Source organism: Theileria annulata, chromosome 3 (assembly GCF_000003225.4).
Source record: "Theileria annulata chromosome 3, complete sequence, *** SEQUENCING IN PROGRESS ***".
NCBI classification, from domain to species: domain Eukaryota; phylum Apicomplexa; class Aconoidasida; order Piroplasmida; family Theileriidae; genus Theileria; species Theileria annulata.
In genome coordinates, this window is record NC_011100.1 from 1,790,747 (window position 1) to 1,817,455 (window position 26,709).

At 26.4% G+C, this 26,709-nt stretch overlaps 7 protein-coding genes across 7 annotated transcripts, besides 21 other annotated features; 3 read left to right on the forward strand and 4 right to left on the reverse strand.

Annotated features, from left to right (window-relative positions):
- Positions 1-352: 352 nt before the first annotated feature.
- On the forward strand, positions 353-8,893 carry TA18440 (uncharacterized protein; the record flags this gene model as incomplete). The annotated part of the gene is made up of 13 exons (XM_950417.1): positions 353-1,468; positions 1,782-1,894; positions 2,108-2,427; positions 2,465-3,009; positions 3,045-3,633; positions 3,668-3,831; positions 3,971-4,991; positions 5,018-6,468; positions 6,549-6,769; positions 6,808-8,037; positions 8,196-8,422; positions 8,652-8,695; positions 8,777-8,893. The coding sequence occupies 13 exons, from the start codon at positions 353-355 to the stop codon at positions 8,891-8,893; spliced, it is 7,158 nt and encodes a 2,385-aa protein (XP_955510.1).
- Positions 3,546-3,614: a sequence feature (3 probable transmembrane helices predicted for TA18440 by TMHMM2.0 at aa 866-888, 931-953 and 2259-2281).
- Positions 3,775-3,831: a sequence feature (3 probable transmembrane helices predicted for TA18440 by TMHMM2.0 at aa 866-888, 931-953 and 2259-2281).
- Positions 3,971-3,982: a sequence feature (3 probable transmembrane helices predicted for TA18440 by TMHMM2.0 at aa 866-888, 931-953 and 2259-2281).
- Positions 8,200-8,268: a sequence feature (3 probable transmembrane helices predicted for TA18440 by TMHMM2.0 at aa 866-888, 931-953 and 2259-2281).
- Positions 8,894-8,996: 103 nt separating the features above from the next.
- TA18445 (uncharacterized protein) lies at positions 8,997-9,494 on the reverse strand (the record flags this gene model as incomplete). The annotated part of the gene is made up of 1 exon (XM_950418.1): positions 8,997-9,494. One exon carries the CDS (start codon positions 9,492-9,494, stop codon positions 8,997-8,999), a length of 498 nt encoding a protein of 165 aa, XP_955511.1.
- Positions 9,495-10,262: 768 nt separating this feature from the next.
- Positions 10,263-10,343: a sequence feature (Signal anchor predicted for TA18450 by SignalP 2.0 HMM (Signal peptide probability 0.029, signal anchor probability 0.970) with cleavage site probability 0.012 between residues 27 and 28).
- TA18450 (integral membrane protein, putative) lies at positions 10,263-15,051 on the forward strand (the record flags this gene model as incomplete). Its single annotated transcript, XM_950419.1, has 12 exons — positions 10,263-10,542; positions 10,573-10,683; positions 10,894-11,118; positions 11,273-11,563; positions 11,752-11,762; positions 11,794-12,075; positions 12,192-12,470; positions 12,625-12,892; positions 13,067-13,324; positions 13,562-13,878; positions 13,910-13,957; positions 14,131-15,051. 12 exons carry the CDS (start codon positions 10,263-10,265, stop codon positions 15,049-15,051), a joined length of 3,291 nt encoding a protein of 1,096 aa, XP_955512.1.
- Positions 10,290-10,349: a sequence feature (12 probable transmembrane helices predicted for TA18450 by TMHMM2.0 at aa 10-29, 160-177, 182-204, 216-234, 249-268, 275-297, 338-360, 517-536, 546-568, 602-624, 653-675 and 716-738).
- Positions 10,980-11,033: a sequence feature (12 probable transmembrane helices predicted for TA18450 by TMHMM2.0 at aa 10-29, 160-177, 182-204, 216-234, 249-268, 275-297, 338-360, 517-536, 546-568, 602-624, 653-675 and 716-738).
- Positions 11,046-11,114: a sequence feature (12 probable transmembrane helices predicted for TA18450 by TMHMM2.0 at aa 10-29, 160-177, 182-204, 216-234, 249-268, 275-297, 338-360, 517-536, 546-568, 602-624, 653-675 and 716-738).
- Positions 11,302-11,358: a sequence feature (12 probable transmembrane helices predicted for TA18450 by TMHMM2.0 at aa 10-29, 160-177, 182-204, 216-234, 249-268, 275-297, 338-360, 517-536, 546-568, 602-624, 653-675 and 716-738).
- Positions 11,401-11,460: a sequence feature (12 probable transmembrane helices predicted for TA18450 by TMHMM2.0 at aa 10-29, 160-177, 182-204, 216-234, 249-268, 275-297, 338-360, 517-536, 546-568, 602-624, 653-675 and 716-738).
- Positions 11,479-11,547: a sequence feature (12 probable transmembrane helices predicted for TA18450 by TMHMM2.0 at aa 10-29, 160-177, 182-204, 216-234, 249-268, 275-297, 338-360, 517-536, 546-568, 602-624, 653-675 and 716-738).
- Positions 11,887-11,955: a sequence feature (12 probable transmembrane helices predicted for TA18450 by TMHMM2.0 at aa 10-29, 160-177, 182-204, 216-234, 249-268, 275-297, 338-360, 517-536, 546-568, 602-624, 653-675 and 716-738).
- Positions 12,694-12,753: a sequence feature (12 probable transmembrane helices predicted for TA18450 by TMHMM2.0 at aa 10-29, 160-177, 182-204, 216-234, 249-268, 275-297, 338-360, 517-536, 546-568, 602-624, 653-675 and 716-738).
- Positions 12,781-12,849: a sequence feature (12 probable transmembrane helices predicted for TA18450 by TMHMM2.0 at aa 10-29, 160-177, 182-204, 216-234, 249-268, 275-297, 338-360, 517-536, 546-568, 602-624, 653-675 and 716-738).
- Positions 13,123-13,191: a sequence feature (12 probable transmembrane helices predicted for TA18450 by TMHMM2.0 at aa 10-29, 160-177, 182-204, 216-234, 249-268, 275-297, 338-360, 517-536, 546-568, 602-624, 653-675 and 716-738).
- Positions 13,276-13,324: a sequence feature (12 probable transmembrane helices predicted for TA18450 by TMHMM2.0 at aa 10-29, 160-177, 182-204, 216-234, 249-268, 275-297, 338-360, 517-536, 546-568, 602-624, 653-675 and 716-738).
- Positions 13,562-13,581: a sequence feature (12 probable transmembrane helices predicted for TA18450 by TMHMM2.0 at aa 10-29, 160-177, 182-204, 216-234, 249-268, 275-297, 338-360, 517-536, 546-568, 602-624, 653-675 and 716-738).
- Positions 13,702-13,770: a sequence feature (12 probable transmembrane helices predicted for TA18450 by TMHMM2.0 at aa 10-29, 160-177, 182-204, 216-234, 249-268, 275-297, 338-360, 517-536, 546-568, 602-624, 653-675 and 716-738).
- A 69-nt stretch (positions 15,052-15,120) lies between the features above and the next one.
- Positions 15,121-16,017, reverse strand: TA18455 (uncharacterized protein; the record flags this gene model as incomplete). The annotated part of the gene is made up of 1 exon (XM_950420.1): positions 15,121-16,017. The coding sequence occupies one exon, from the start codon at positions 16,015-16,017 to the stop codon at positions 15,121-15,123; it is 897 nt and encodes a 298-aa protein (XP_955513.1).
- Positions 16,018-16,295: 278 nt separating this feature from the next.
- TA18460 (uncharacterized protein) lies at positions 16,296-20,838 on the reverse strand (the record flags this gene model as incomplete). Its single annotated transcript, XM_950421.1, has 14 exons — positions 16,296-16,427; positions 16,693-17,081; positions 17,112-17,478; positions 17,643-17,742; positions 17,888-18,379; positions 18,508-18,632; positions 18,920-19,097; positions 19,194-19,429; positions 19,463-19,532; positions 19,610-19,713; positions 20,019-20,198; positions 20,308-20,399; positions 20,492-20,568; positions 20,690-20,838. 14 exons carry the CDS (start codon positions 20,836-20,838, stop codon positions 16,296-16,298), a joined length of 2,691 nt encoding a protein of 896 aa, XP_955514.1.
- Positions 18,579-18,632: a sequence feature (2 probable transmembrane helices predicted for TA18460 by TMHMM2.0 at aa 315-337 and 358-380).
- Positions 18,920-18,934: a sequence feature (2 probable transmembrane helices predicted for TA18460 by TMHMM2.0 at aa 315-337 and 358-380).
- Positions 18,995-19,063: a sequence feature (2 probable transmembrane helices predicted for TA18460 by TMHMM2.0 at aa 315-337 and 358-380).
- A 647-nt stretch (positions 20,839-21,485) lies between the features above and the next one.
- Positions 21,486-25,028, reverse strand: TA18470 (serine/threonine-protein kinase, putative; the record flags this gene model as incomplete). The annotated part of the gene is made up of 13 exons (XM_950422.1): positions 21,486-22,497; positions 22,629-22,780; positions 22,903-23,022; positions 23,114-23,196; positions 23,391-23,472; positions 23,563-23,698; positions 23,820-23,936; positions 24,025-24,086; positions 24,117-24,187; positions 24,523-24,590; positions 24,710-24,775; positions 24,827-24,882; positions 24,954-25,028. The coding sequence occupies 13 exons, from the start codon at positions 25,026-25,028 to the stop codon at positions 21,486-21,488; spliced, it is 2,100 nt and encodes a 699-aa protein (XP_955515.1).
- A 415-nt stretch (positions 25,029-25,443) lies between these two features.
- Positions 25,444-26,709, forward strand: TA18475 (Histone-like transcription factor, putative; the record flags this gene model as incomplete). The annotated part of the gene is made up of 4 exons (XM_950423.1): positions 25,444-25,681; positions 25,774-26,248; positions 26,281-26,410; positions 26,542-26,709. Coding segments are annotated over 4 exons (1,011 nt in total), but the record flags the coding sequence as incomplete, so codon positions are not given.

Below are 26,709 nucleotides of genomic sequence, written 5' to 3' on the forward strand. Positions count from 1 at the left end.
ATGTCTTAATAGATTCAGGAGCTTCTGGGCAATTACAATCTGGATAAGGTGGCTCACTATCACACACAAGAGTACACGCCAGACTTCAGCAACAACAACGGAGGTAATCTCAAAGACGACACCAGCGACCTCGAACAACCCAGACGTGAAAAATTATATACTATTATTATTCCTTACATTATCAGCCAGTGGTTAAACTTCTTCACATATGTAATTCTGCTGATAGTATATTTGAGTGATGGTGAGAAACATAACTTTAAATAGATCAGAAAGCTGTTTTCGATAATATACTTTTCACAACGGCGGCCAAGAAACTTAAAGAGCAGCTGGTACTGGTTCAGGTGATGATAAGATGTGGTATCATGCCAAGGACCTGCATGGTAAAGCCCAGGCACTAGCCAATGCCGGTAAAGTATCTAATAACTCTGAACTTAAAGGACCTCTAGATGTCCTCAAGAATGCAATTGGAACCAATGATGAAGAAGGTCTCAGGAAGGCCCTCTCAGAACTCAATAGTGCTCAAGAAACTACTCCTCAGCAAAAAGCTTATCTGGTTGAAAAGGCCCTAGATGTAATTGATAAGTTTGGAGGCTTTGGTCCAGATTCTGTCCAATCGGCCTACAATGATGTCACTGCAAAACAAGCTGACGGATCTGCCTATACTACTGCTGGTGCTAGTTCTGAATATGGCCAAGTTACAGGTGCTTTCACTCAACTTCAACAAGCCTACAACGCTGATAAGTGTAAAGCTATCACTCTTATTTATGACATAATTATACACATACAACAAATTCTTAACAAAAGATTTGGTTTCCGATTTTCTTTTCCAAAAATATTGCATGCGCTACTAGTTTCTTCAGGAAAGTATTATACCCCAAATCTTATGAAACTTAAAACAGAAGCTGGTACAGGTACAGGTGATGGCAAACTCCGAGCACTGGCCCTTGCACTATATACTCAAGCCAATGCACTTGATGAAGAAGTAAAGAAAGTTGATGATACTAGTGATACTGATCAGAAGGCTGCCAAAGTACTCCAGGCTAAGGCTGGTACAGATGATACAACTGATGGTAAACTTCGTAAGCTGGCTAAAGAACTTTATGAGGCAGCCAAAGCTCTTAAAGATGCAGTTAGTAAAGTTGGTGGTGATGATGGTGGAGCTGCCAGTCAACTTGCGGAGGCTGTCGGTGCTACTGAAGACACTGGATTTCGAAAGGCACTCAAAGCACTTGGTAATGCAGAAGCTCTTTCATCAGGTCTACCTGATCTGGCCAAAAATGTTAAAAAGCAATACGGGGATAATTGGGGTGGTCTGAAAGCAGCCTTCAATAAGGTCAAGGCACAAGAAAATGCTTACACTGCTGATGGTACTATTAAAGGGAAATACGACAAGCTTGTGAATGCCTGGAACTATTTTAATAATTCCTATAGAGATGCCATATCTATTACCAAGTTTTATTCAATCATTGTTATTACAATCACATTTCAGTGTTAAGACTTGTCTCCCAAAACTGATTTCGTATTCCACTCCCTAACTGATAAGGGCATGGGAGGATGGACAAAATATGCATCCGAACACAAACCAGGAGCATCAGGAGAATGCGACACCGATGAAGAAAATAAACCTGAAAATCTTGTTCATGCTTGGTTTTGGCACTTTTTTGATATCCTTATCGTTATCAAGATAACACTTGCTATTATATTTATTTGTTGTCTTCATTATAGAAATTATGTGGACCTCAGCATACACAATAATGGAACATTTCAATGAGGCTGGTAAGATCAAATTCAATGCTAGTGGTGGTGGTAAAACTGCTCGTGACATTGGTAGTACTCATACAGATGCTATTAAAGAAGGTACTGGAACTAATTTTGCCCATCTCGCCGATGAAAAGTACTTTCAGAAGTACTGGCATCTACTTCCTTCTGACAGATATGATCCTAACGATCTTCCTTACTGAACATCTATATCACCTACAGTCATTGTCATTTTTGATATGGGTTTATTGTATGCTATATATCATGGAAATGCAACTGGTGCAAATGATGATGCTGGAATCCAAGGAAAGGCAGGTACACTATCTGGTAATGCCGACTCACTAGAAAGTGCACTAGATAAACTAAGTAGTGATCCTGGTTCCGCAGCTAAGGCCACCGCACTGAAAGTTGCCGCCAGTAGCCTTCAAGGGTTACTCGGAGATCTTAACGGAGCTGGCTTTTTTGATCTGGTTTCTAAGGCCAAAGATGTCCTCGATAAGTTTGCAGGCTTTAGTGACGATTCCGTTCAAAAGACATACGACGCTGTGAAAAATGATCCTAAGGCTAAAGAACAATCGGGTCAATTTACCGCTGTTACAACTGCATTCAATGCACTTCAAAAAAAGTTTAATAAGGATCAATGGAAAAATATTTCTCCTATGTTTTACAGTTGAGGTGCCTCATTCTAATAATCTACAAAACTAAGAAATAAAGACTAAGGCCACAGAACTCAAAGGCACTGGCAGCGATCAATCTACAAGTGAACTTACCACAACTAGGGATAATGATATCCAAGGCGATAGTGGAAAAGGTGGTCAACTGAAGAATAAAGCCAACCAACTAAAGGAAGCAGCCGAAGCACTTCAATCAAAGGTTACTGATGCTACTGATGTCAAGGGTGCAGCCTCAACGCTAGCCGGTAATGCCGACACACTTAGCCAAAAAGCCACCGAACTTCCTAGTGCTAATGGTAATACACTTCAAGATCTTAGACCTCAAGCCGAAGCTCTAGCTAATTTAGCCAAAGGCTCCGGTAGTGTTGATGATACTAGTCTATATAAGACTGCAGAGGCACTAAAAACTGGTGGTGTTAATGAAACGAAGGCCATTGCAGTCATAAAAGCATTCAACAAGGTCAAGGACAAGTACAAAGAACTGGCAAAAGATCCTACATACAGAGTCAAACTTCAAGAAGCCAATAAACCATCAGGACAACCACCACCACCAGGTGAAAATACTGCTGCAGATAAGGTCAAGAAGGTTGAAGATGCCTGGACCGGGTCAAGACGGACTTCGAAAAACTTTGTAACGCACTCATCAACTACTTTGCAGAACAAGTTGCCACTGCAGCTGGAAATCTAGCCAATGGCACTGCATCTGATAATGCCAACAATGTGATTGATGGTTTCGACGTAGTTGACAAGGCATTCAATGGGCTAGGTCCTAGTGATCAGCCAAGTATAAAGTCTGAATTTGAGGATGTCAAACAAATATATGAGAGATTTCTAAACCTCACCAAACTAAAGAGTCTGGCCGGAAAAATAAATTCTAGTGCTAGTGGTAATCTTTCAGGTGAAGCCAATCAACTAAAACAAGCGGCCGATACACTCCAGCAAGGTGCGAATGTTGATAATGCCAAAGCCTTCAAAACACAATATGACGCATTCAAAGACACAGGGACCTCCACCATAAAAATCACAGCCACCGTCGGCACCAAAACCATCACTGTTACCAATCTACCTCATATGAATGACACTTTTAAACCTAGACAACAAAAGTTCTGGTCCATCATTATTCCTTCCATAGTCACTCAGTGGTTAAATTTTCTCACCTATGTAATTCTATTGATTGTATATCGTGGTGGTGGTGAACAAGGTCATCGATAACTTAATGGAAATAGGGCTTAAAGGATACTATAAAATACAAGACTACAAGAAAGACAAAGACGCCAACGGTACGAATCTATACAAAGAAGGCACCACCGACAAAGAACTAAAACCTGCTAGAGAGGCGAAAATATATACTATCATTATTCCTTCCATCATTAGTCAGTGGCTAAACTTCCTAACATATGTAATTCTCCTTATTGTTTATGTTATGGGTGGTGATACTGGTCGACAACATAATAGAACAATTATATAATCACACTCAAAATGTTCCATCTTATCATGCAACAAGACTCAAAAACTATGCCAATGATATAAATTCTAAGGCCACAGCACTTAAAGACACTGCTGAGAGTCATTCAACCGGGGAACTTACCAACACAAAGAAAGCTGATATCCAAAACGATAACAAAAAAGGTGATCAACTCGATACTAAAGCCAACCAACTAGCTCAGAAGGCCCAAGAGCTTTCCAAGGCAGCTGACGCAATAGTGTCTGAGGCTGCTAAGGGTAGTAGTCCACTTACTGCACTTCGAAGTCTAGCCGAAGCTCTTAAGGATGCAGCCAAAAATGATACAAGTTATACTGGTTTATATTATGCTGCAAATGCACTAGCTACTGGTGGTGGTGATCTTGAATCTAAGGCCAATGCTGTCATAGCTAAGTTTGAAGCAGTCGAACAAGCATACGAAGCACTAATGAAAGCATATAGTAAACTCACTAGTCTACCTCAAGAGAAACAACAACTTGTTACCGCTGTCGACACCGCCTACAAAGATCTCAAGGGTATCTACGACAGAATCCTAAACCTTACCAAACTCGCCGTTAAGGCCCAAGCACTTCCTGCACTTTCAGGTGCAGCCGGTACTCTAGTCACTAGTGTCACAACTCTACGTGATAACGCTGTTCCTGGTAATAATTATACCAATGCCCAACAGGTTATATCACAGTTCGAAAAGGTAGAATCCGCATACATCAAACTAGATGAGAGTAATAAGGAGACCGTTAAGACTAAGTTTGAGGCTCTCAAGAAACTCTACGACAAAATATTTAAGTTCACCAAGATCAAACACTACTCCGCACAACTTGAAACTGCAGCCCAAAATCTATCCACCAGTGGTGGTGATACCGAGAATGTCATTGAGAAATTCAATGCAGTCGTTGATTCCTACAACGCACTAAATGATATTGAAAAGAAACAGGTTAAAGCTCAATTTACTGCTCTTCAAACTGAGTATTCTAAAGCTATATATCAATATAAGTGGCATCTTTTAACCATGCCTTCCATGTTAACTAATTGGTCAAAGTTTATTACATCTATAGTATTATTGGTTGTATATTTGACAGGTAATATTATTGATATAATCAGGAAGAGCATAATAATAGTGAATATGTTCAAGCAACAAAACTTAAAGAAGCAGCTGGTACAGACACTTCCGATAGTGGTAAACTCCGAGCACTGGCCCTTGCACTACATGGTGCAGCCAATCAACTTAACACTGCAGTTATTGCTGTTGGTAATGATGCTGCTGCCAAAGTACTCAAGCATAAGGCTGGTAGTCCAGATGAAGAGGGTAAACTTAGGAAACTCGCAAATGCACTGTATGACAAAGCACAAGCTCTAGAAAGAGCATTTCTGGGTAGTACTGCTAAAGATGACCAGGACATTAAACAAAAAGCTGGTGAAAATGAAAACGATGGACTCCGTAAGCTCGCAGCTGACCTATACGAGAAAGCCAATGCTCTAGCCACTAAAGTTGGTGCTGCTGATGGTCAATCTGAAGCCAATTCACTTGCCGATGCTGTCGGCAATACTGAACAAGAATCTGGTAAACTTCGACATGCACTGAAAAATCTTGCTCAAGAAACTAATGATGGTAATCTAACTCAGAAGGCCGGTGCTGTTAGAACTGCATACAGCTCAGTCAGCGGTGCATTCAATGCAGTTCAGACACAAAATGATACATATAGAGCATATACCAGTCCCGATAAACAGGCCAAGTATCAAGAAGTTAAAAAGGCATGGGAAGCTTTTGAAGCTCTTTATACTACTGATCTCAAAACTCTTGCCACCGATCTTGCCGAAGCTGTCGGTACTACCTCCCAATCTGGTAAACTTCGACATGCACTCAAAGATCTTGGTAATCATAGAGGTTCTGATGCTGATCTACCTCAGAAGGCCGGCAAGGTTAAAGATGCATACGACAGTGGAAGCAATAATGGTGTCAAACCCAAATTCGGAGCTATTAAGGCTAAAGAATCTTCCTATAAAGCTATTGCTGCTATTCAATCTCTATACGACAATGTTGTATCTGCAATGACAGAATTCGACAATGTGTATAAGCCTGAAGAACTTCTCGTCACTGAAGTCGGAGATGGAGCTAAAGAAACCATTGGTCTCCAAAAGGAACTCAAACTACTTGGTACTCACAGTGGTCCTGCTGGTCAACTATCTGGTCTGGTCAAAGCTGTCAAAGATCAGTTTGCAGGCTTTGGACCCTCTGTAAAATCTATATTCCACTTAGTCCAGGCACAAGCTGATGCATACTCAGCTGGTGGTACTATTAAAACTGAAAAATATACCGATGTTACAGATGCCTGGACCAATTTCAACAATATGTACTATAAGGCCTTATCTCACTACAAATACTATTCCATTGTAGTTCCTTCCATCTTTAATATGAGGTTAAGCGGGTCTCCGAAAACCAAATTCGTGGGCCCAGACTTCGGTGGATGGAAAAAATACACAGATGGTAGTACTCCTGTTTATGCTTGGATCTGGCACCTCTTTGATATCCTCATGGTTATCAAGATCTTACTTCTTGTTATTTTTATATACTCACTTAATTATAGAGAATCACAAAGCTACTGATGAAGATGTTCTGCTACCAATGCAGCTTATAGGCGCATTATGTTGGTCTTTTCATGGCCACATTCTTTCCACCTGTAATTGTGGCCCTTCTTAACAGAGGAGTATTTGGTAAATCTACTAAAGCCTATTCACCCAAAACCGAACATACATTCGATCATGAACACGGATTTCCGGGCTGTAAATCATACCAATACAAAGAATACGGTACTGGTCCTCCTCAAGATAAAAGTGCTAACGCTTCCTTTTATCACGCGTTTGATATCCTTCTAGTAATTAAAATATCTCTTGCAGTCATATTTATATACTCAATTCAGTACACACCACATACCAAATTCTGAAACGTGGCGAAGATAATCCTAAAATGTTCAGATTTGGTGTTATTGGTTGGGATGGCTACGACACCACTAGTAATACTAGTCTTGACTTTAAAGTTAATCTCAATGGTAGTGGTGGTAGTAATACTTTTGATTCTAGTGGTAATATAACTATCATTGTAGGTTCTGATAACTTTAAACAACTCGAAAGTGCTAGTGCTCCTGGTCCTGTCACTATCACTGGTATAACTGGTTCTATCAAGAAGTACACTGATCCCAATAAGCCTCCTGATACTGGTAATCTCACAGAAATCACCACTGGTACTCCACTCACTGCTGATACTAAGCTATACATTCAAGCCACTGGTACAATCACTGATCCTAGTATTTCTGGTGATGTTACACTTACAGGTACTGTCACTGTAACCTCCTCCGGTCAGAATCTTGGCTCCAATCCACTCGCCCTGGGTCCAGACCCTTCAGATCCTACCAGTACTGGTCTAGGTGGATCCATAACACCCAAGGATGGTTCTGGCAAAGTCGAAATCAAGAGTACTAGTACTATCACTTTGAAAGACGAGGCTCTTGATGCTCTTAAGTCTCTCACTCAGAATGCTGTCACTCTCACAAATAGTGGTGGTGGTAATTTTAGATCTAGTGCCAGTATCGTAGTAACAACTACATCCAAATATGTTGACTTCACAACACTCACTGTCACTAATAAGCTTGAAATCACTAGTATAAATGGTACTATTAGGAATGCTGATGGCAAGACTCCTCTCAAAACCGATACTAGTCTCACTGTTGGCACTAAGCTATCCCTTGAAGCCACTGGTACTATCACCCAACCTCCTGATGCTAATAGTGCTCCAGTAAAACTTACAGGCACCATTGTGGTCACCTCAAAAGGGAATATTGGTACTCCACTCACCTTCGGTGGAGGTCCCAGTAGTGGTGTAACTGGATCCCTCACACTCACTGATTCTGGCGACGAAGGCGATAAGCATGTCAAAATCACTGGTGGTTCTAGTACTCTCACAATCGCAAGTAATGCCTACACCACTATCAAGCAGGCTTCTGATACCACTTCTAGTTCATTTATCATTGGTGGTGCTGATCCTCGTGATATTAGTGAAGCTCATAAAAATGCTATCAAAGCTGGTGCTGGTGGTGATGCTAATCTTGCTAATGAAGAGTGTTTTATTAAGTACTGGCATTTACTTCCTCCTAATAACATTTAATATGGGCGGATGGAGATCCTACAAAGAACACAAACCAGGACCAGGAGGAACAGGATGCGCCACCACTGAACCTATTGTTCATAATTGGTTTTGGCACTTCTTTGATATTCTTCTAGTTATTAAGATCTTACTTGCCACTATATTCATATATTCACTTCACTACAGCTATTCTTTGGACACTAGCTTACGGTTACTATCGTGATACTCAAAAAAAAGTAATTACATATCCTAAGAATGAGGCTACTACTGGTACCGTTAGTATTAAAACTGGTACTCTTGATGCTAAGGGTGAGTGTACTGATGAGGCTGCTCCTGGTGCTGCCAATATTACTCCTCCTACTAAGACTGAGGGTCCTACTCTTACTATTAATAATATTACAGATACTACTATATAACACTAATAGCCTTAACACTAATTACTAAAAACCCTAAATTACGAGTATACACCAAAACCCTCATATATACTTTAAATACCCACAGCCGTTATATACCTACTAATATACCCATTATATAATGTATTATATATGTGGTATATTAATACATTATATGGTATATTGTATTATTGTTTTCTAGCACGAAGTTGACGTTCATATTGATTCCAAGTGGTACGTTGTAGAAATTCTTGTTCTTTAAGATGATGATAACCTTTTTTAAGATCAGAATCAAGATTCAATTGATCCTTGTAACGAGTCCAATCCATTTCAGATTTTGAAACTGCTGATAATGTTGGAGCAGGACCCAATTTCGAATACATCTCATCCAAAAATACAAATTCACCACCAAGCTCTTTATCCTTTTTCTATCAACAATTATATAGATTAGAAAGTACCTTGAGATAATTTGAATATTTACGAGACTTTTTACTAACTTTATCAATAATTCTGTAATATAAGTTAATTATAATTAACTAGGAATTTATAATTAACTATAGTGTAAGAAATAACTCGTAAGTAGTTCCGGCGAATTTATAAGTGGTTTTAATAGTAGCTGGTTCAGCATCTTTGACAGCGACGGCATTTTTTATCATTTCAAGTTTCTCAGAATTGGGAGTTTGATGGCACTTTTGCTTAAACTGCTTAATGTCAAGGTCATTTGAAGAATTAAACACTCTGCTGGTGTTTTTGTCAAGATACTCTTCAAAATCAATAGAGGTTCGAATCTTAGGAGTGGGAGGCGATTTCTTGTGAAACTGAAGCATAAAATCGTCCTTTTCATGGTCAGGATGTCTATAGGAAAAGTCACTGGCCTTAATCATATCATCAAACATCAAATTCACACGCTCAAGCATTTTTTCACGTTCACGACGCTTCTTCTCCTCCCTCTTCAAACTGCGAGAAGAATCCTCATCACTGGAAACCTCGGATAACTCATAATCAGAATCCTCAGAATCTGAACCAAACTCCGCTTCCAATATTGTCGTCATCTTCTTATTATTAATTATAATATATTATTAATTTTATTATTAATAATAATTCTATTATTAATTGTATTAATTGTATTAATTGTAATATTGAAGAAAAATATGTGTTGTTGAAAGAATATTAAGAATCTTCAACAGTAAATCCTTCATCTTTTAAACATTTATTATGAGCTTCTATGAATTTTTTACATTGTTCTAAACCCTTTTGAGCAATACATTGATCTCTTGCTTCTTTAGTCTCCTTACAAACACAACAAATGTGTTTTCCAGTTTTAGAAACTTGATTAGAATTAGTTTTCGTATCGCAAACTTCTTTTTTGCAAAAAAATCCTTTAAGCTTGTCTAAATAAGGTAACATATTATTTTATCAAATGTTTCCACAATGTTTATAGTGTAAATTTTCAAACTCTGTAATTAAATAAATCTAAAATTAAATTCAATAATAATTTTAATAGAAATTATTTTTATATATTTTTATATCAATTAATAAAATTTAATATTAATTTGTAGTGTAATCATTAATTTATTTTTATTAATTTTATTAAATTATTTTATTTTATAATTTTATTAATTTTATTAAATGATTAAATGAAATGAAATTATCTAATTTTCTAAAATGTAATTACACATTTAATTTTTTTATTTTATTTTTCCCAAATTTGGGATTTATATTTACACATTCCCATTAAATCATAAATTCATCTTTAAAAACTCATAAATTCATCTAATAAATCTCATAAATTCATCCGATAAAATAATAAATTTATCAATATGAAGTTAAGATTTAATAAATATAGTATTAAAATAATAATAATAATAATCGCATTAATACTTCTTGGAGTTATATTTAATCTTGGAAATATGACAGATGTTAAATATGATGCTAGAAAATCAATATTAACACTTTTATCTCATAATAGTTCATATAAACTAATTGAGAATGAATCTAAGAGTTTGAATAAATTTTATACGGAATTAATATCTGATGTGTCAGAATGGAAAATTCCAAGAGATTATACTCTAACTGAAGCTAACATTATTACATCCACTGGTATTAATAATATTTTTTCATAATTTTTAGATACTTTTAATCTTTTAGAATTGTATAATAATGAATCAATTGATATTAAACTTAAAGGAAATGTTAAATTTATACTTAAATTATTAAATAATAATCTTAAAACTACTGCAGGTAATAGCCTTAAGTACTCTAATATACTCTTAATAACCCTAATAACCATAGAGTGGCTTATATAGCTTCAATAGGCTTAATTAGCCTTAATAGTCTTAACTAACTAAATTACTCTTAGATACCTCTGAGATACCCTTAATTACCCCTAAACCGCCCTCAGATACCCCTTAGATACTGTTAATTATTGGATTAAAATAATATTATATATAGAATCGATAATGAATATAAAATTAAATGAAGTGAATATATGGGAAATAAATAATGAAATAAATGTTAATATTGAAGAAAGGAAATATTTTTATATATCATTAATACTTTCTGGAATATTTTTAATATTTTTACTTTTGATTCGAAGATCTAAAATCATTTTTCTTATTTTCTTTTTTCTCTTTTTTTTTCTTTCTATTATTGCTTCAAAATTATTTTTTATACAATGTATTTTTATATTTAGTTATTTCCCCGTTACGGTGCTTGCTCCAGCAGCTCCAATAACCACTACTTAGTTACCCCTGAAAAGGGCTTAGTTATACACCTACCATATTTAGCTCCCCCTCCGGGGTTTAGTTAATTTAATTTAATATATATATAGTTGATAATATAAGTTTGTATAAGAAATATATTGGAAAATTAAGTTCAATTTGTATATTAATTGTATTGATATTATATTATTTTTATCAAGCAAAGGAACTTGGGAAATATAATGAAATGCATTTGTTGTTTTCTTATCAGTTTAAGACTTTAATTACGTTGATTTCCATTTTATTATCAATTTTTAATCATAATATTATTGTTAATATTATTAATTGGTTCATTTGGGTTCCCATTTTACAATGTTATATTTTTCAAAATTATCAACAAATTATCAATAAGAATTTTAAAGGTTCGTTACTGTGACTGGTACACCAAACACTAGTAGTAGTAGTTACCTTAGTTATCCTAGTTATTTACCTAGTTATACCCCTGCGGGGATTAGTTACCCATTACAGGGTTAGTTAGTTAGTTATATAGAACCCCTTACGGGGGTACCGTTTGACCAAGCACCGTAATGTAATATTAATAAATATATAGAAGATATAAAGGTAATTTGTAATATTTGATAATATAAAATAGTTGGAAGAATTTGATGTATTGAAGATAGAAACGGAATCAATACAAGAATATTCAGATTTCCATCAAAGAAGAAAAAAGAATTTTAGACCATATCTAATGTTTATTTATCTTATTTTATTCCTAATATCGTTAATAGTTTGTTTTAAAAATATTAATTATTTTAATTCTACTAATGAAATTAATAATGCAATGTCAAATTCATTTCATGTTGATATGAACGTTTTTAATATTGAAGATTTTAATAATCAAAATTCCATTATCACTTTTAAAATTATTAAAAATGTATTATAATTCTTTTATTTATTCCACAGTACCAATAGTTAACTATTGTAGTTAACGGTATTAAGTAGTTAAGTAGTTATTAGGTAGTTCTAAGTATATAATGTATAATTTAATAGAATAAGAAAGTAATAATTGATGATATAAGTTTAATAACAACAATTGAAGTATTAAATAAATGGATTGAATCATTTCTTAAGAATGTGACATTTAAAAATTCATTGATTTTATTTAAGGATTTGGAAACTTCTTCTGAATATAAATTATTAAATGAAGACAATACTAAAGATTTATCTAAAATTAATATTAAATTATTATTTATATTTGAAAATATAGATCAAATTACAACAGCTGAGGTATCCCGTTACGGTGTCAGGTCCACGGGCAGTAGTACACTAGTTATATACTGGAGTAGTTATCACTAGTAGTTAGTTATCCTAGTTATATACCTTTATTAGTTAGTTCTACCGTTAGGTAGTTAGTTGGTTAGTTATATACCCTTACGGGGTACCGTTTGACCAAGCACCGTAACGGAATAAATAAATATTATAGATAAAAATTGGTAAAAAAACGACATTAAAGAATTTAAGAATAATAACATTTGGACTTAAACAGAATAAATATTTGGGCATTTTGATATTTTTCAATTGTATTATATTGTTGGCAGCTCTTATATTTACTGGTGGAAAAGATAAATCAAAATTAAAAGCTTCAATTATTATTTTTCTCTTTATTATTAACTTTTCTTTTGGTGTTTTTTTCTTTTTTATTATTCCTAAACTTTTATATATTATTAATCTTAATATTAATATTATGAAAGGTATGTTATTCCATTACGGTGTTACGTTACGGTGCTTGCTCAAGCAGATCCAATTACCATTATTAGTTATATACACTTAGGAGTAGTTAGTTATACCCCTTATATGGACCTAGTTAGTTATATAGACCCCCTACGGGGGTACTGCTTGACCAAGCACCGTAACGTAATAATTAGGAGCATTGGAAGGTGAAATATTGAATAAATTTATATTGTCAATTTTGAAGTTTATATTTATAAGAAAAGTTGTAACTGTAATAATATTCATTTGTCTTGTTCTAACAATTGTTTATATAATTATTAGTCTACCAAAAGAATATTCTACTTTTAATGAAAATATGACAAGTATTAAAAGAACAATTAATTTAGATTATAAAAATTTAAGAATATTATTTTATCAATTTATATTATTATTAATAATTTCTTCAATTATAGGTACGTTACGGTGTCAGGTCCACCAGACAGCAATGACCCCGTAAGGGGTTCTCTTAGCCCCCGAAAGGGGCTCCCTTAGTCTTAGGATTCCTTAGTTATATACTTAAGAGTAATTAGTTATATACCTAAGTAGTTATATACTCTAGTTATACCCCTACGGGAGTTCCTTTAGTTCGCTAGTTAGTTATATCCCTTACGGGGTACTGCTTGACCAAGCACCGTAACTTAATAATTTAGGACATGAATCATTTGGATATAAGTATGATGAATTTAAAAATGAATTATTAAGTTTACGTTATAACTTAATAATGATATTTAATAAATTCTTAATAGAACCAAAACCTGAAATTAAAAGTTTATTGTACATATATCATAGAGTTGGTATATTTGTATTTTATAATGTAGTATTCACAAGTCTTATAGCTACTTTTTATTTTTATTCCTGTACTAACAGACAATTGTTTAATAAACATTTCTTCATATTTCCTAAACCAACTGATTTCAATTTTGATGTTAAAATCAAAGCAACATTTGATGAAATTTTAATATTCAAAGTAAATATATTAAATTTAAATTATCTTTTAGGTCTTTTTAGAATCATTTAATGCATATAAAGATTATAAATCCAATAATGTAATACATATCCAATCAACTAATTAATCCAATCTAATTATCTAATCTAGTCCAATTACTTAAACTAATTATCCAATCTTAATTATCCTATCCAATTCAGTTACTTAACCCAATTATCCTATCAACTAATTAATCTAATTCAATTGTATTTTGGGTGAAAAAAATTATTTTAGGATGATTGGTGTAATAAATTTGTGGAGATATTTAATCAGAAGAAATATGGAATTAATAAATTGACATTTAATGGTGATTTATATGTTTATTTTGAACGTATTAAACGTTATATATTATGTATAATATTTTTACGTATAAAAATAAATTCCTTTACTGAAAAAATTAATGATTTGGAACATGAAAAGGAATTAATCAAATTAAAAAATGAAAATAAAAAATATTATTTAATTTTATTAAAAAAGAAATTATTTGATACTACAAATGAAATTGAAAATTTTAAATCAAAATACAATATATTACAATTAATACAATCCAATGAATCAAGTGGATCCAATCAAATAAATGGATCAAATGTTCTTACTGGAGTTAATAAAGGAGTTACTGAAGTTAATGGATCTAATGGAAGTATAGTTGATGAGAAAGAATTGGTTAAAAAATATAATACAAAAGAATTAGAAGATTTTTTAATAATACCAATTCTTAATACTATTGATAGCGTTTCTAGTGTTGAACAAGTTGAGAATGAAGTTGATAATGTTGAACAAGTTGGTAATGAAGTTGAGAGTATTCAAGTTGATGTTGAACAAGTTGTTAATTTAGTTGATACTGTGGTTAATGAAGATACTGAAGTTGATACTGTAGTGAATGAAGATATAGAATCATTGATACAAAATGAAGAATTAAATGAACAATGTAGTCAAAATATTATTAATAATAATATAAATGTGAAAAATGAAGAAAATGAAGAAAATGTGGAAAAGGAAGAAAAAAATGAAGAAAATAACGAAGAAAATTCCTCATTGAGGGAACAAAAGGAAGATAAAGAATTGAAGATGAGATTAGGAAGAATTAAAAGTATTGAAGAATTAGAAATTGGTATTTTCAAATCAAATATTCTTAAAAATTCCAAAAAATTTTAATCATTTAATTTTTTAACTAAATTAAATAAATTAATGAATTATTTAATGAATAATGTTTATTTTATTAAATTATTGAGGATAAATTAAAATTTCTCTTTTTTGACTATTTTTACGCTTAAAATTGCCATTTGAATTGAAATTCCGATTTAAACTAGAATTGCCATTAGAATTAAAATTTCCATTTGGATTGAAATTAATTGGATTTGGAAATGTTTGATTTAAATTGAATGGATCCCAATGATATAAATTATCTTTATCTATAGAATTCCATCTTGCAAGTTTTTTAGGTTTTAAAAATTGATTATTTATATATAAAGGGAAATTCTCTTTATGTTGTGGATATGAACATTGATATGATGGTCCATATCTTGATTGTACAAGTCTATAATCTGGTGGAAAATTACAACCATATGGACCAAATATTGGAATAAATACTCCATCATATATATTTTTATCCAAATTTTCTTTTTTCTTCATACTAGCAAATGAATTTGTATTTGAATTATTCAAACTAACAAATGAATTTCTATTTGAATTATTCAAACTAACAAATGAATTTGTATTTGGATTATCCAAATTTACCGAGTCATTATGGAGTTTAGTTGAGTTATCAGAATTTACTTTATTAACCAAATTTACTTTTTTATTGAAGTTGTTATTTATGGATTTAATACTACCAGTACTACCAGTAGTATAAATATTCTGATCCAAATTCTTTATTCCATTTTTATATATAGATTTTAAATTTCCTAAATTTTCTATTCCATTATAATTATTTGAATTAGTTGAATTATTTGAATTAGTTGTATTATTATTTAATGGTATTAAAATATTAGTTTCCCAAATTCCAGGAGAAGTTTCTTGTAATTCAATAACAGAAATTTGAGAATCTATAGAATCTGTTCTCTTATTAAGTATATTATATATATTTTTTATACTAAATCCTTTTGTATAATTTTCTTCCATTCTAATGGAATAAGGATTCTTAATACAATGTGTATTTAATATTCATAAATTAGAAATTCATAAATATTAATAGAATTTAATAATATTAATAGAATTTAATAATATTAATAGAATATTAATAATATTAATAGAATATTAATAATATTAATAGAATATTAATAAATTAATTAGAAATTCATATTGATGGTATAAATAACATTTGGAATCATGGTGCACAATTAAAAACAACATTTTCATTAATAAAATATGAATAGTTTAATAATATGAAATGGAAAATATTATGACCAAAGATGTTTGTCATTTAATTTTTCTAGAATATATAAAGCTTTAACATTTCCATTACAATTATTTTTAGCTTCTTCATATCCTTTTGTTATTGCTATTTTTAATACATCTCTCAAATTTGGATCCTAATTCATATTATCAATACCCTTATATACTATATACTACTAATTACTACTAAAATACTATAGACTAGTATATAGTAGAAAAACTAGTAGTACTCCTCAACTAGTGTATAGTAGAATAATTACTGTACTTAACTACCTAATAGCCTTAAATACCTAAAATAGGCCTTATATACTCTAATATAACTAGGTACCTAATAACTCTAGGTAGCTACTACTCCTAAGTACTTAACTACTTTACTACTTAAGAATACTGTAATTAGAATACTTGTATAGCTTTATTGAGTATATTTTGTAATTTGAAATCACCAGTTTCTTTAGTTTTTTGTTGTAATAATATAAGTGAAGGATCCGTTTCTATATAATTAATTTCTTCATCTTTAAATTTCATTTCCGAATCAAATTTAGAATCAACAAATTTATTATCAACAAATTTAGAATCATCAAATTGTATTTTAGAGTTATCAGACTTCAAATTTGATTTGTTAAATTGTAATTTTGAATTTGAATTAAAATTTGAAAAATTTGGATTACCAAACATTGATATAAGATCTTTAAATATTGAAAATCCATTAAAATTCATACCATCTAACATATCTTCTTCTATATTATTAAATAATGTATTTCCTAAATTTTCCATATCCAAATCAGAATTTTCTAAAATTTCCGAATTTCCTAATAAATTACCATTTTCTAATTCATTTTCTTGATTGAATCCATTTATATTAGAAAATTCATTATCTTGATTGAATAAATTTTGAAAATAATTTGATAAATTATTAAAATCTTGTGTATGAAATTGAAAAATTGTATCTAATGGATTTCTTAAATTTCTTCCAAATTTTCTTCTTACAAATTTATTACTCAAATTATTCTTATTACCATTAGAATGAGCATTGGATTGATTATTAGATTGATCATTAGATTGATTAGTTTGTTTGGGAAATATTCTTGAATATGATAAACGATTAATTAAATCTTCATCAGTTTTACAATCTTCAAAATCAACATTTAACATTATTAATTCATTCTTTATATCATCCAATAAATTATTCTAAATCATAATCAATTAATTATTAGTTAATTTAAGATAATTATTAGTTAATTTAAGATAATTATTAGTTAATTTAAGATAATTATTAGATAATTTAATGTTAATTTTAGATAAATTAGTGTTAATTATTAGATAAATTTGGATAATTTGGTGTATAATTTTACCTTTAAATAATCATCATGTTTAATTTTATTATAAATATTAAATATAGAATTAACTTCAGATTTATATCCTTCAATAGTTTTTATACCAAAATTATTACATCTAAACAATTTATAAAAAATAATTATTTCCTAAATTTAAATAAAATTAAATGAAGAAATTAAGTGAAGAAAATTTGACTAAATGAGTAGAAAAATTAATTAAGTTAAAAAAATTGAATAAATAAATTGAAATGATATATAAATACTTGGGAAGTTTATATTGTAATTTATATTTGGATTGTATTCTTGAAATTAAATTAATAATATCATCATCAATATAATTTTTAGGTATATTAATATTATATTGTTGTAATAATTTGATTAGAGAATTAATAAAATTCTTTTTTTTAGGAATGGAATTATATTCTGATTTAATTTTTGATAATATATTATTAAATTCTAATTGAAATTCGGGATTATTATCTTCTAATTGACGTTCTAATTTTTCTTTACCAAGTAATGATAATTTTGCTACTCTACGTATTACATCATCTGGTTTATTACAACCATCAAGTGTTATACCTTCATCTATTAATTGTTTCTGTAAATCTGAAAATGACCATTTCTTCTCTTTTAAACCATTATATAATTCTTCTAATTTTATTTCAAAATCTTTATCAAAATTATATAATTTATTATTTATTAATTTATTTCTTATATTTATAAATAATATTTTTTGTAATTCCAAATTTGATTTTCTAAAAAATTTTTATACAATTAAATTAATAAATCAATAAAATAAAATAATTCAATAAAATAAATTAATTATATGATTTAATAAATTAATTATATGATTTAATAATTTAATAATTGTATAATTGTTTACTTGTTGAAAAATTGTGATTTCAAAGGTATATGTAAATATTGTACATTACGATTAAATATATTTGTAGAAGAAACATTAAATAAAATTAATAAAAGAATATATAAATATTTTATAGACAACATTATCTAAATTATAGAATCTCATTAAATTATAAAATTCATTATAGAAATTCATTAAATCATAAAATTTCATTAAATTATAAAATTCATTATAGAATCCATTAATTTAAATTTAATAAAAAAAACAATTAATACACAATTACACATAATTATATTTAATTACACTTAATACAATACACCATAATTACACATAAAATACATATAACACAGTATAATATACTAATTACACATATAATATATTAATTATTGTATATTATATTAATTATAGTATATTATAACATTGTTGTAGATACAGAAGAGTTTAACATATCAAATAGACAAAAATTAGGAATAGTTTCATGTTGTTTTGTAACAAATTTTCTTATTTCCAATGCTAATAAAAAAATTAAAATTATTATTTTATTACCTAAATAACCTCCTAATATACTTGATGTTATAGGAAATTCTATTCCATACATTTTTATCATTTCTCTAATAAAATTAATTAAATTAATTTAAATTTTATTTTATTTATTTTTATTTATTTTTATTTAATTTTATTTAATTTATTTAATTTGATAAAAATACTTAATAGTATTAATATTAGAATTATATTGTTTAGAAATTAATTCTAATTGTTCATTAGTAAAATTTATATTTCCTCGTTTATTCAAATTTTCTTGTTCATTATTGAGTTCAGTAGTGAGATTTTCTTGTTGATTATTCATATTTTGTTGTTTATTGAAAGTTAAATTTTGTTGTATTAATGTAATTAATGAAATTAAACATCTTAAATTTGGTTCACAATTTTTAGGAAATTGTGGCTAAAATATTAAAATATATTAATATATAAATACATTTGTAAGTACAGATGATAAATTGCGATATTCTATTATTATTTGTTCTTTTTTATTCATCATTTCCAAACTAAAAAAAACAATCAATTCAATATTTACAATTTAAATTATTTATTTAATTTATTTATTTATTTATTTATTGGTTACACTTTATGTTTATTTAAATCAGTGAAAAAATAACCATAAATACCACATGAAAGTGTAGCAAAAAATGCTATACCCATTTCTCTACATTCTTCATTCAATCTCACCTATATATAATATCATTCAGTAATCTAAAGGTAATTAAGTAATCTAAAGGTAATTCAGTAATCTAAAGGTAATTAAGTAATCTAAAGGTAATTAAGTAATCTAAAGGTAGTCTAAGGGTATTAAGGGTAATTAAGTAATCTAAAGGTAATTAAGTAATCTAAAGGTAATTAAGTAATCTAAAGGTAGTCTAAGGGTATTAAGGGTAATTAAGGAATTAAGAGTAGTCTAAGGGTATCTAAGGCTTATTAGGTAGTTGTTAAGGAGTAGTATTAAGTGTATAGTAATATGTTAGATAGAATTTTACAAGTTTATGTAATGGATAATCAGTAGTAGAGATGCATAGAACATGAAATGTATGTAGAAATTTTGGATCTATAAATTTATATTGTCCATTTTCTTCAATTAATGGTTGCAAATTTATTCCATTTATTCTCTTTTCATTAAATGTTATACTTGACATTCTTTTACATAAATTTATTGAATGCTATAATTAAATAATTAAATTCTAATAATTAGAATTAATTTAATTTAATTTAATAATTAGAATTAATTTAATTTAATAAAATTATATAATTAGAATTAATTTAATTTACAGATAATCCTATATCATCATTTTTTAAAAAAAAACTTAATTTTATATCTTGTTCTGTTATTATATGATTATTTACAAATGTTATATTCATTCCTATTAATAATATATTAATTTATAATATAAATATTAATATATAATATTAATATTAATATATAATAAAAATATTAATTTATAGTATATATTACCTGATAAGAGTAAATTTTTCATAGATTCTTCAAGTATACCATTTTTTCCTATAAATAAAATACGAGAATTCATTATTCTAAAATTATTTCAATTCAAATCTAATAACTATTGGAATAATTAAAATTAATTAACGAAAATTCGAATAAATTATTCTATTAATTAAATTCTAATTAATAATTTAATATATATGAGATTACATTTTTTGTGCTTTTATACCCCAAAGACGTATTTGACGATCATAAATAAGTTGTTCAGATTCAGATAAAATAATATCATTTTGTTCATGAACATCTTTTATATCATCTGTTATATCAATAACTTCCAATAAATCATCAGAATTATTCATCTTTAATAAATTAATAAAAAAATAAATAAAAAATAAAAATAAAAATAAATAATAATTTTTGAAAAAATAAAATTTGGAAAAATAAATTTTTATAAGGTTATTAGACAATATATATAATTATTATAAATAATAAATATAATTTAAATAAATTAATAAATAAATAATTTAAATTAATTAAATTAATAAATTTATATTAAAATGTGTAAAAAAATTTTTTTTATAATTTATAAAATTTATTTATTAATTATATATTAATTAATTAATTAATTTTCATAATTTAATAGATTCTTTAATAATTATTTTATTATATTTTAAGATTCCAATAAATTTTATTATTATTTCATTTAATCCACATAATGGGGTCTATAATTTAATATTTTATTTATTATTATTCTTTCAAGGTATTTATTAATATTAATATATTTTTTTAGATAATAATAATTACAAAATGTCACATGGTGCTAGTCGTTATAAAAAAGCTCATGCTAAAATGAGATGGAAAGTAATAATATACTAATAATAATATATAAAATACTATATAAATTATTAATAAAATATTATTTTAAATTATTATTATTAATAATATTTAGTGGAAAAAAAAGAGAACAAGACGTTTACAAAGAAAGAGAAGGAAAATGAGACAAAGATCAAGATAAATATTTATTTGCTTCATTTATTTCTTTAATTATTTCATTATTTGTTTGTTCAACAAACCAATACATTAAATTTATTATTCTATTCAATATATTCTTATTCATATCCTTATTTTCCATATTTTCCATATCTCCATCCACATTATCAGTATTATTAATATTTTCTATATTAATATTATTTAATTGATGAATATATGTATTAAATTTATTATTGAAATTATTTTCATCAATTTCTTTATTTTGTAATTTTAAAATTAGATTACCAATTTTATAACAAATTTCACGTAATGGTTTCCAATAATTAATACAATTATATTGTGGTATTTTTAAAAATGGATGATTTCTTATTTCATTAAAATTTATATTAATATCTTCATTTAATAATAATAATATTAAATCTTTAGCTTGTGGATTTATTTCTGGAAATATTATATCAAATTTCTTAACACGATCAATTATAAAATATTCTGTTGAACCATTAAATGGTGGTCTTCCTACTATAATTTGATATATTATACAACCTAAACTCCATATATCACGTTTATATCCATTATCTATATTACTTATTGTTTTTGGATCCATAAAATTCGGTGTACCAATATAATTCTCATATCTTCTAATCCTCCTACTTCTTCTATCCCTAATATTATTAGTAGTAGTATTAGTATTAGACTCCTTAGAATTAGTTACAGCATCATCTTCATTAGTATTTTCCTCCGTTACGGTGCTTGGTACAACTGTAGTATCCTCAGTATCCTTTGTACCAGTACCATTAGTACCAGTAACCTCAGTAGTAGTATTGATATTGGTGTTAGAAAATTTGGAAGTAGCAAAATCAATAATTTTTAAATTATTTTGTGAAATTATTATATTTTCACATTTAAGATCACGATGTATAATATTTTTAGAATGTATATATTCAAGTCCATCAATAATTTGATGTATTAACCAACAAGCAAATTCATCAATTATTGAACCAGAAAATTTTATTAAATCCCATAATTCACTAAAAAATAATATTAAATTCACCAAAAATAATAAATTTACTACTAATATTAATAAATTCACTAATAATAATAATAAATTCACTAATAATAATAATAATTAAGATAAAATTGGTTAATTAAGATAAATTACATTCCATATTCATATATTAGATATAAATTTGTATTATCTTTAAATGTATCAATTAATTGAATAACATTTTTATGTCCTGGTGTATTTAAACATATTAATGAATTACGTTCTTGTTTAACAAAATTTTCATAATTCTTATTACAAACATTAGACTAAATATTTTAATTAATTTTTGTAAATCTCTTTAAATTATTAGTAAATAAATGTAAATATATTTAATTTTTTATAAATAATATTGAAATTAGTAAATTTATGTAAATTTTATGAAACATACGATATTATAAATTTTGATAGCATATGATATTGTAGGATTTGATTTTAAAGTAACATACCAAACATTAGAAAAATTACCCGTACCAATATTCCTTTCAAAATCAAAATCTTCATATTTATACTAAATAATAATTCAATTATTAAATTATTAATTAAAATTATTATTTATTAATTAAAATTATTATTAAATTAAATTAATAGAATAATATTACTTTACGTATTCCTAATGTTTTATCAGATTCTTTTGGTTTTTCACTTAATAATGAAATTTTTGGATCATTAGTTATTAAAAATCCTGATTTCATTTTTTATATTTACATAATATTACAATATACAAAATTTTACACAAATTTTAATAATATTTAAACAAAATTTAATAATATTTATAAAATTATTAATTAAAATTATTATTAAAAATTATTTTAATGTGTTGAATTAATTTTTATAATGAACTTTAACTAAAAAAAATTTTATTAATATATTGTATACTTTGTGGTAATTGTGATTCATTTCCATCAATATGTATATTAATTCCTTTTTTATCATTTTTATTCATTAAATGTTCAATATCCTAATAATTTTAATTTTTAAATATAAATTTAAAATAATAATAATTTTAATTAATAATTTTATAAATAGTATTAAAATTTGTGTAAATTACTATTATATATACTTTAGCTTGTTCTTCTATTGTTGATTCACCATAAATTTCATTACGTATTTCATTTTTATTATTACATAATATTTGTTTTGTTATTTGTAACCACCATGAATTTCTTGAATATTCATTAAATGAACTAAAAATAAAATAAAATTAATATTATATTAATATATTTAATAAATATTCTTTAAATTTATATTTAATAAATTAATTATTTAATAAATTAATTGTTTAATAAATTAATTATTTAATATTACCAAAGTATTAATTCATTATCATCTGAATGTATTTTAAAACATTCATTTGAATTTGGTATTATTATTATTGGTGGTATTATTTTCATTATATTAATCTTCATATATTCTTCATTTCCTCTAAATTATTCAAATTATATTATATATTAATATTATTAATATTATTGATATTATTTTATTTTATTAATTTAATTATTTATTAACACACTTTAATAATTTTAATATATTATTATTTAAAACAGCTGTTACTAATATTTTATTATTTAAATTCTAAAAAATATTTTAATAAATTATTTTAACTTCATCAGCAATTGATAAGATTCCTTGTGATATTCCATTACATAAATTTTCATTAAAATTTTCTAATTTCACTATTCTAATAGAAATTATAAATATTTTTATTAAAATTAATTTTATTAACATTATTTATTTTAATTACACACTATAATTTATATAGTGTAAATGTGTAATAATAATTTTAACTATATACTAGTAGTAATTTTGAGTATAGCAATTTTAACTATATACTAATCTGTATATAGTAATTTTGTATAATAGGTAATTTTAAGTATAGAAACTTGTGTATAAATAATTTGTGTATATAAACTTGTGGAAATGAAATTAGTATATAAATTTGTAAGAAATTAAATTTCTTTTTAATTTAATAGCGATAAGAAACAGAAAATAATAACAAAAAAGACAACACCAAAAAATGCTGTAGAAGAAGCTGCTTCAGCTGGTGTAAGTGTTGAATAATTAAGTACCAAAAAATCACTAAAAAAATAAAATTAAATCAATTATCTACAAATAATTAAAATAAAATTCAATCAATTAGCTACAAATAATTAAAATAAAAATTAATTAAATAATTAAATTTAATATAATTAAATTACGATAATGTTGTCATTTTATTTTTAATTGATGAATATAATATTGAAAAAAAGTTTCCAAATGAATTCCTAAACAATTATTTATTATTATATTATAAATAAAGTTAATTATATTTATACCTTTCAGATGGTTCTAATGTAGTATAAACATCATCTTGTACTTGTATTCCAACCTTCTATAAATTAATATAAATTATAATAATTAATTTAATTAAAAATATAATTAAATGTTGATTAAATTATTTACTGTAAAATTATGTTCTTCATAATTTTCTTTTTGTTGTAATTTATATTCATATAATGGATCTTCTATATCAGACATAATAACAAAATTTTAAAAATTCAAATTATTTTAATTTTTATTAATTCAAAATTATTATTCAAATGTAAATTATTAATAAAAAATAAATATAACAAAGAAATTGAATAATAATAATTTTAATATGGGGGATAATATATAAATAATATTAATTAAATTTAAAATTAATAAATTAAATAATAAATTTAAAAATATATATAATAATATAATATAATTTAAATTAACTATACTAATATTATTTTATAAAAATTATTAAATTAATAAATATAAATTATAAATTATAAATTATATTTTTTTTAAAAAAATAAAATTAATATTATTATTTATTAATTTATATTAATTAATATATAATTTTGTATTAATATTATCATTTGTTGGGTCAACATAATTATATTTATTTTATTATAATTTTATTCAAATGTATAATTCTGATATAAAATTAGATGATATAAAATTAAATAATAATCAACTTCAAAATTTCAATGGAAATGATATTTCAAAATTTTATTCCACAAATATAAATTCTAATATAAATAATTCAATGAATTCAATAAATTCTAATTTAAATTCAATAAATTCAATAAATTCAATAAATTCTAATTTAAATTCAATAAATTCAATAAATCAAAATTTAAATTATAATGATCAATTTATAGGTATAAATTATATACTTTATTTAATGTGTAGTTTATAAATTTATTTAGAATATAAATTTTATATAATTTTATGAAATAATTTTTTTTATTAGAAATTGGAATAAAATTGGAATCAAAAAATTTATATAAAAATCAAAATATGTATATAACAAATTCTTTTAATAAAGATATTAATTCTTTTAATAAAGATATAAATTCTTTTAAAGATATAAATTCTTTTAAAGATATTAATTCTTTTAATAATTTATCAAATAATTGTAATATTGTAAACACATGTAATGATATATCAAATTCTTGTAATAATATAACAAATAATTGTAATAATATAACAAATGAATTTAATAATTTAACAAATAATTGTAATATTGTAAATTCATGTAATGATATATCAAATAATTGTAATATTGTTAACTCGTGTAATGAAGATATTATTATAAATTCATGTAATGATGATATAATAATAAATACTTGTAATGACGATATTATTATAAATACTTGTAATGATATATTTGGTAAATATGATTATGATTTTATAACACCAATGACTAAATGTTTTGAAAATGATACGTAATTTAATATAATTAATATTTATTTTTTAGATCATTACCAATTGCTAATATTGGTAGACTTATGAAAAGTGTATTACCAAATACTGCTAAAATCGCTAAACAAGCTAAAGATATGATTAGAGATTGTGTTACTGAATTCATTTTCTTCATATCAAGTGAAGTATTCAATTATATATCACTAATACTAATTAATCAATAAATTAATTAAATTAAATTAAATTTAATTAAATTAACTGAATATAAATATAAATATAATTAAATTGAATTAATTGGATTAAAAAATATTTTTAGGCATCAGATTTATGTAATATAGAACGTAGAAAAACATTAAATGCTGATGATATAATGTTAGCAATGAATAAATTAGGATTTGAACATTATAATAAACCATTAAGAAATTATCATAATAAATGGAAAGAAATTAAAGATTTAAATATACCACAAAATCATACAAAATCA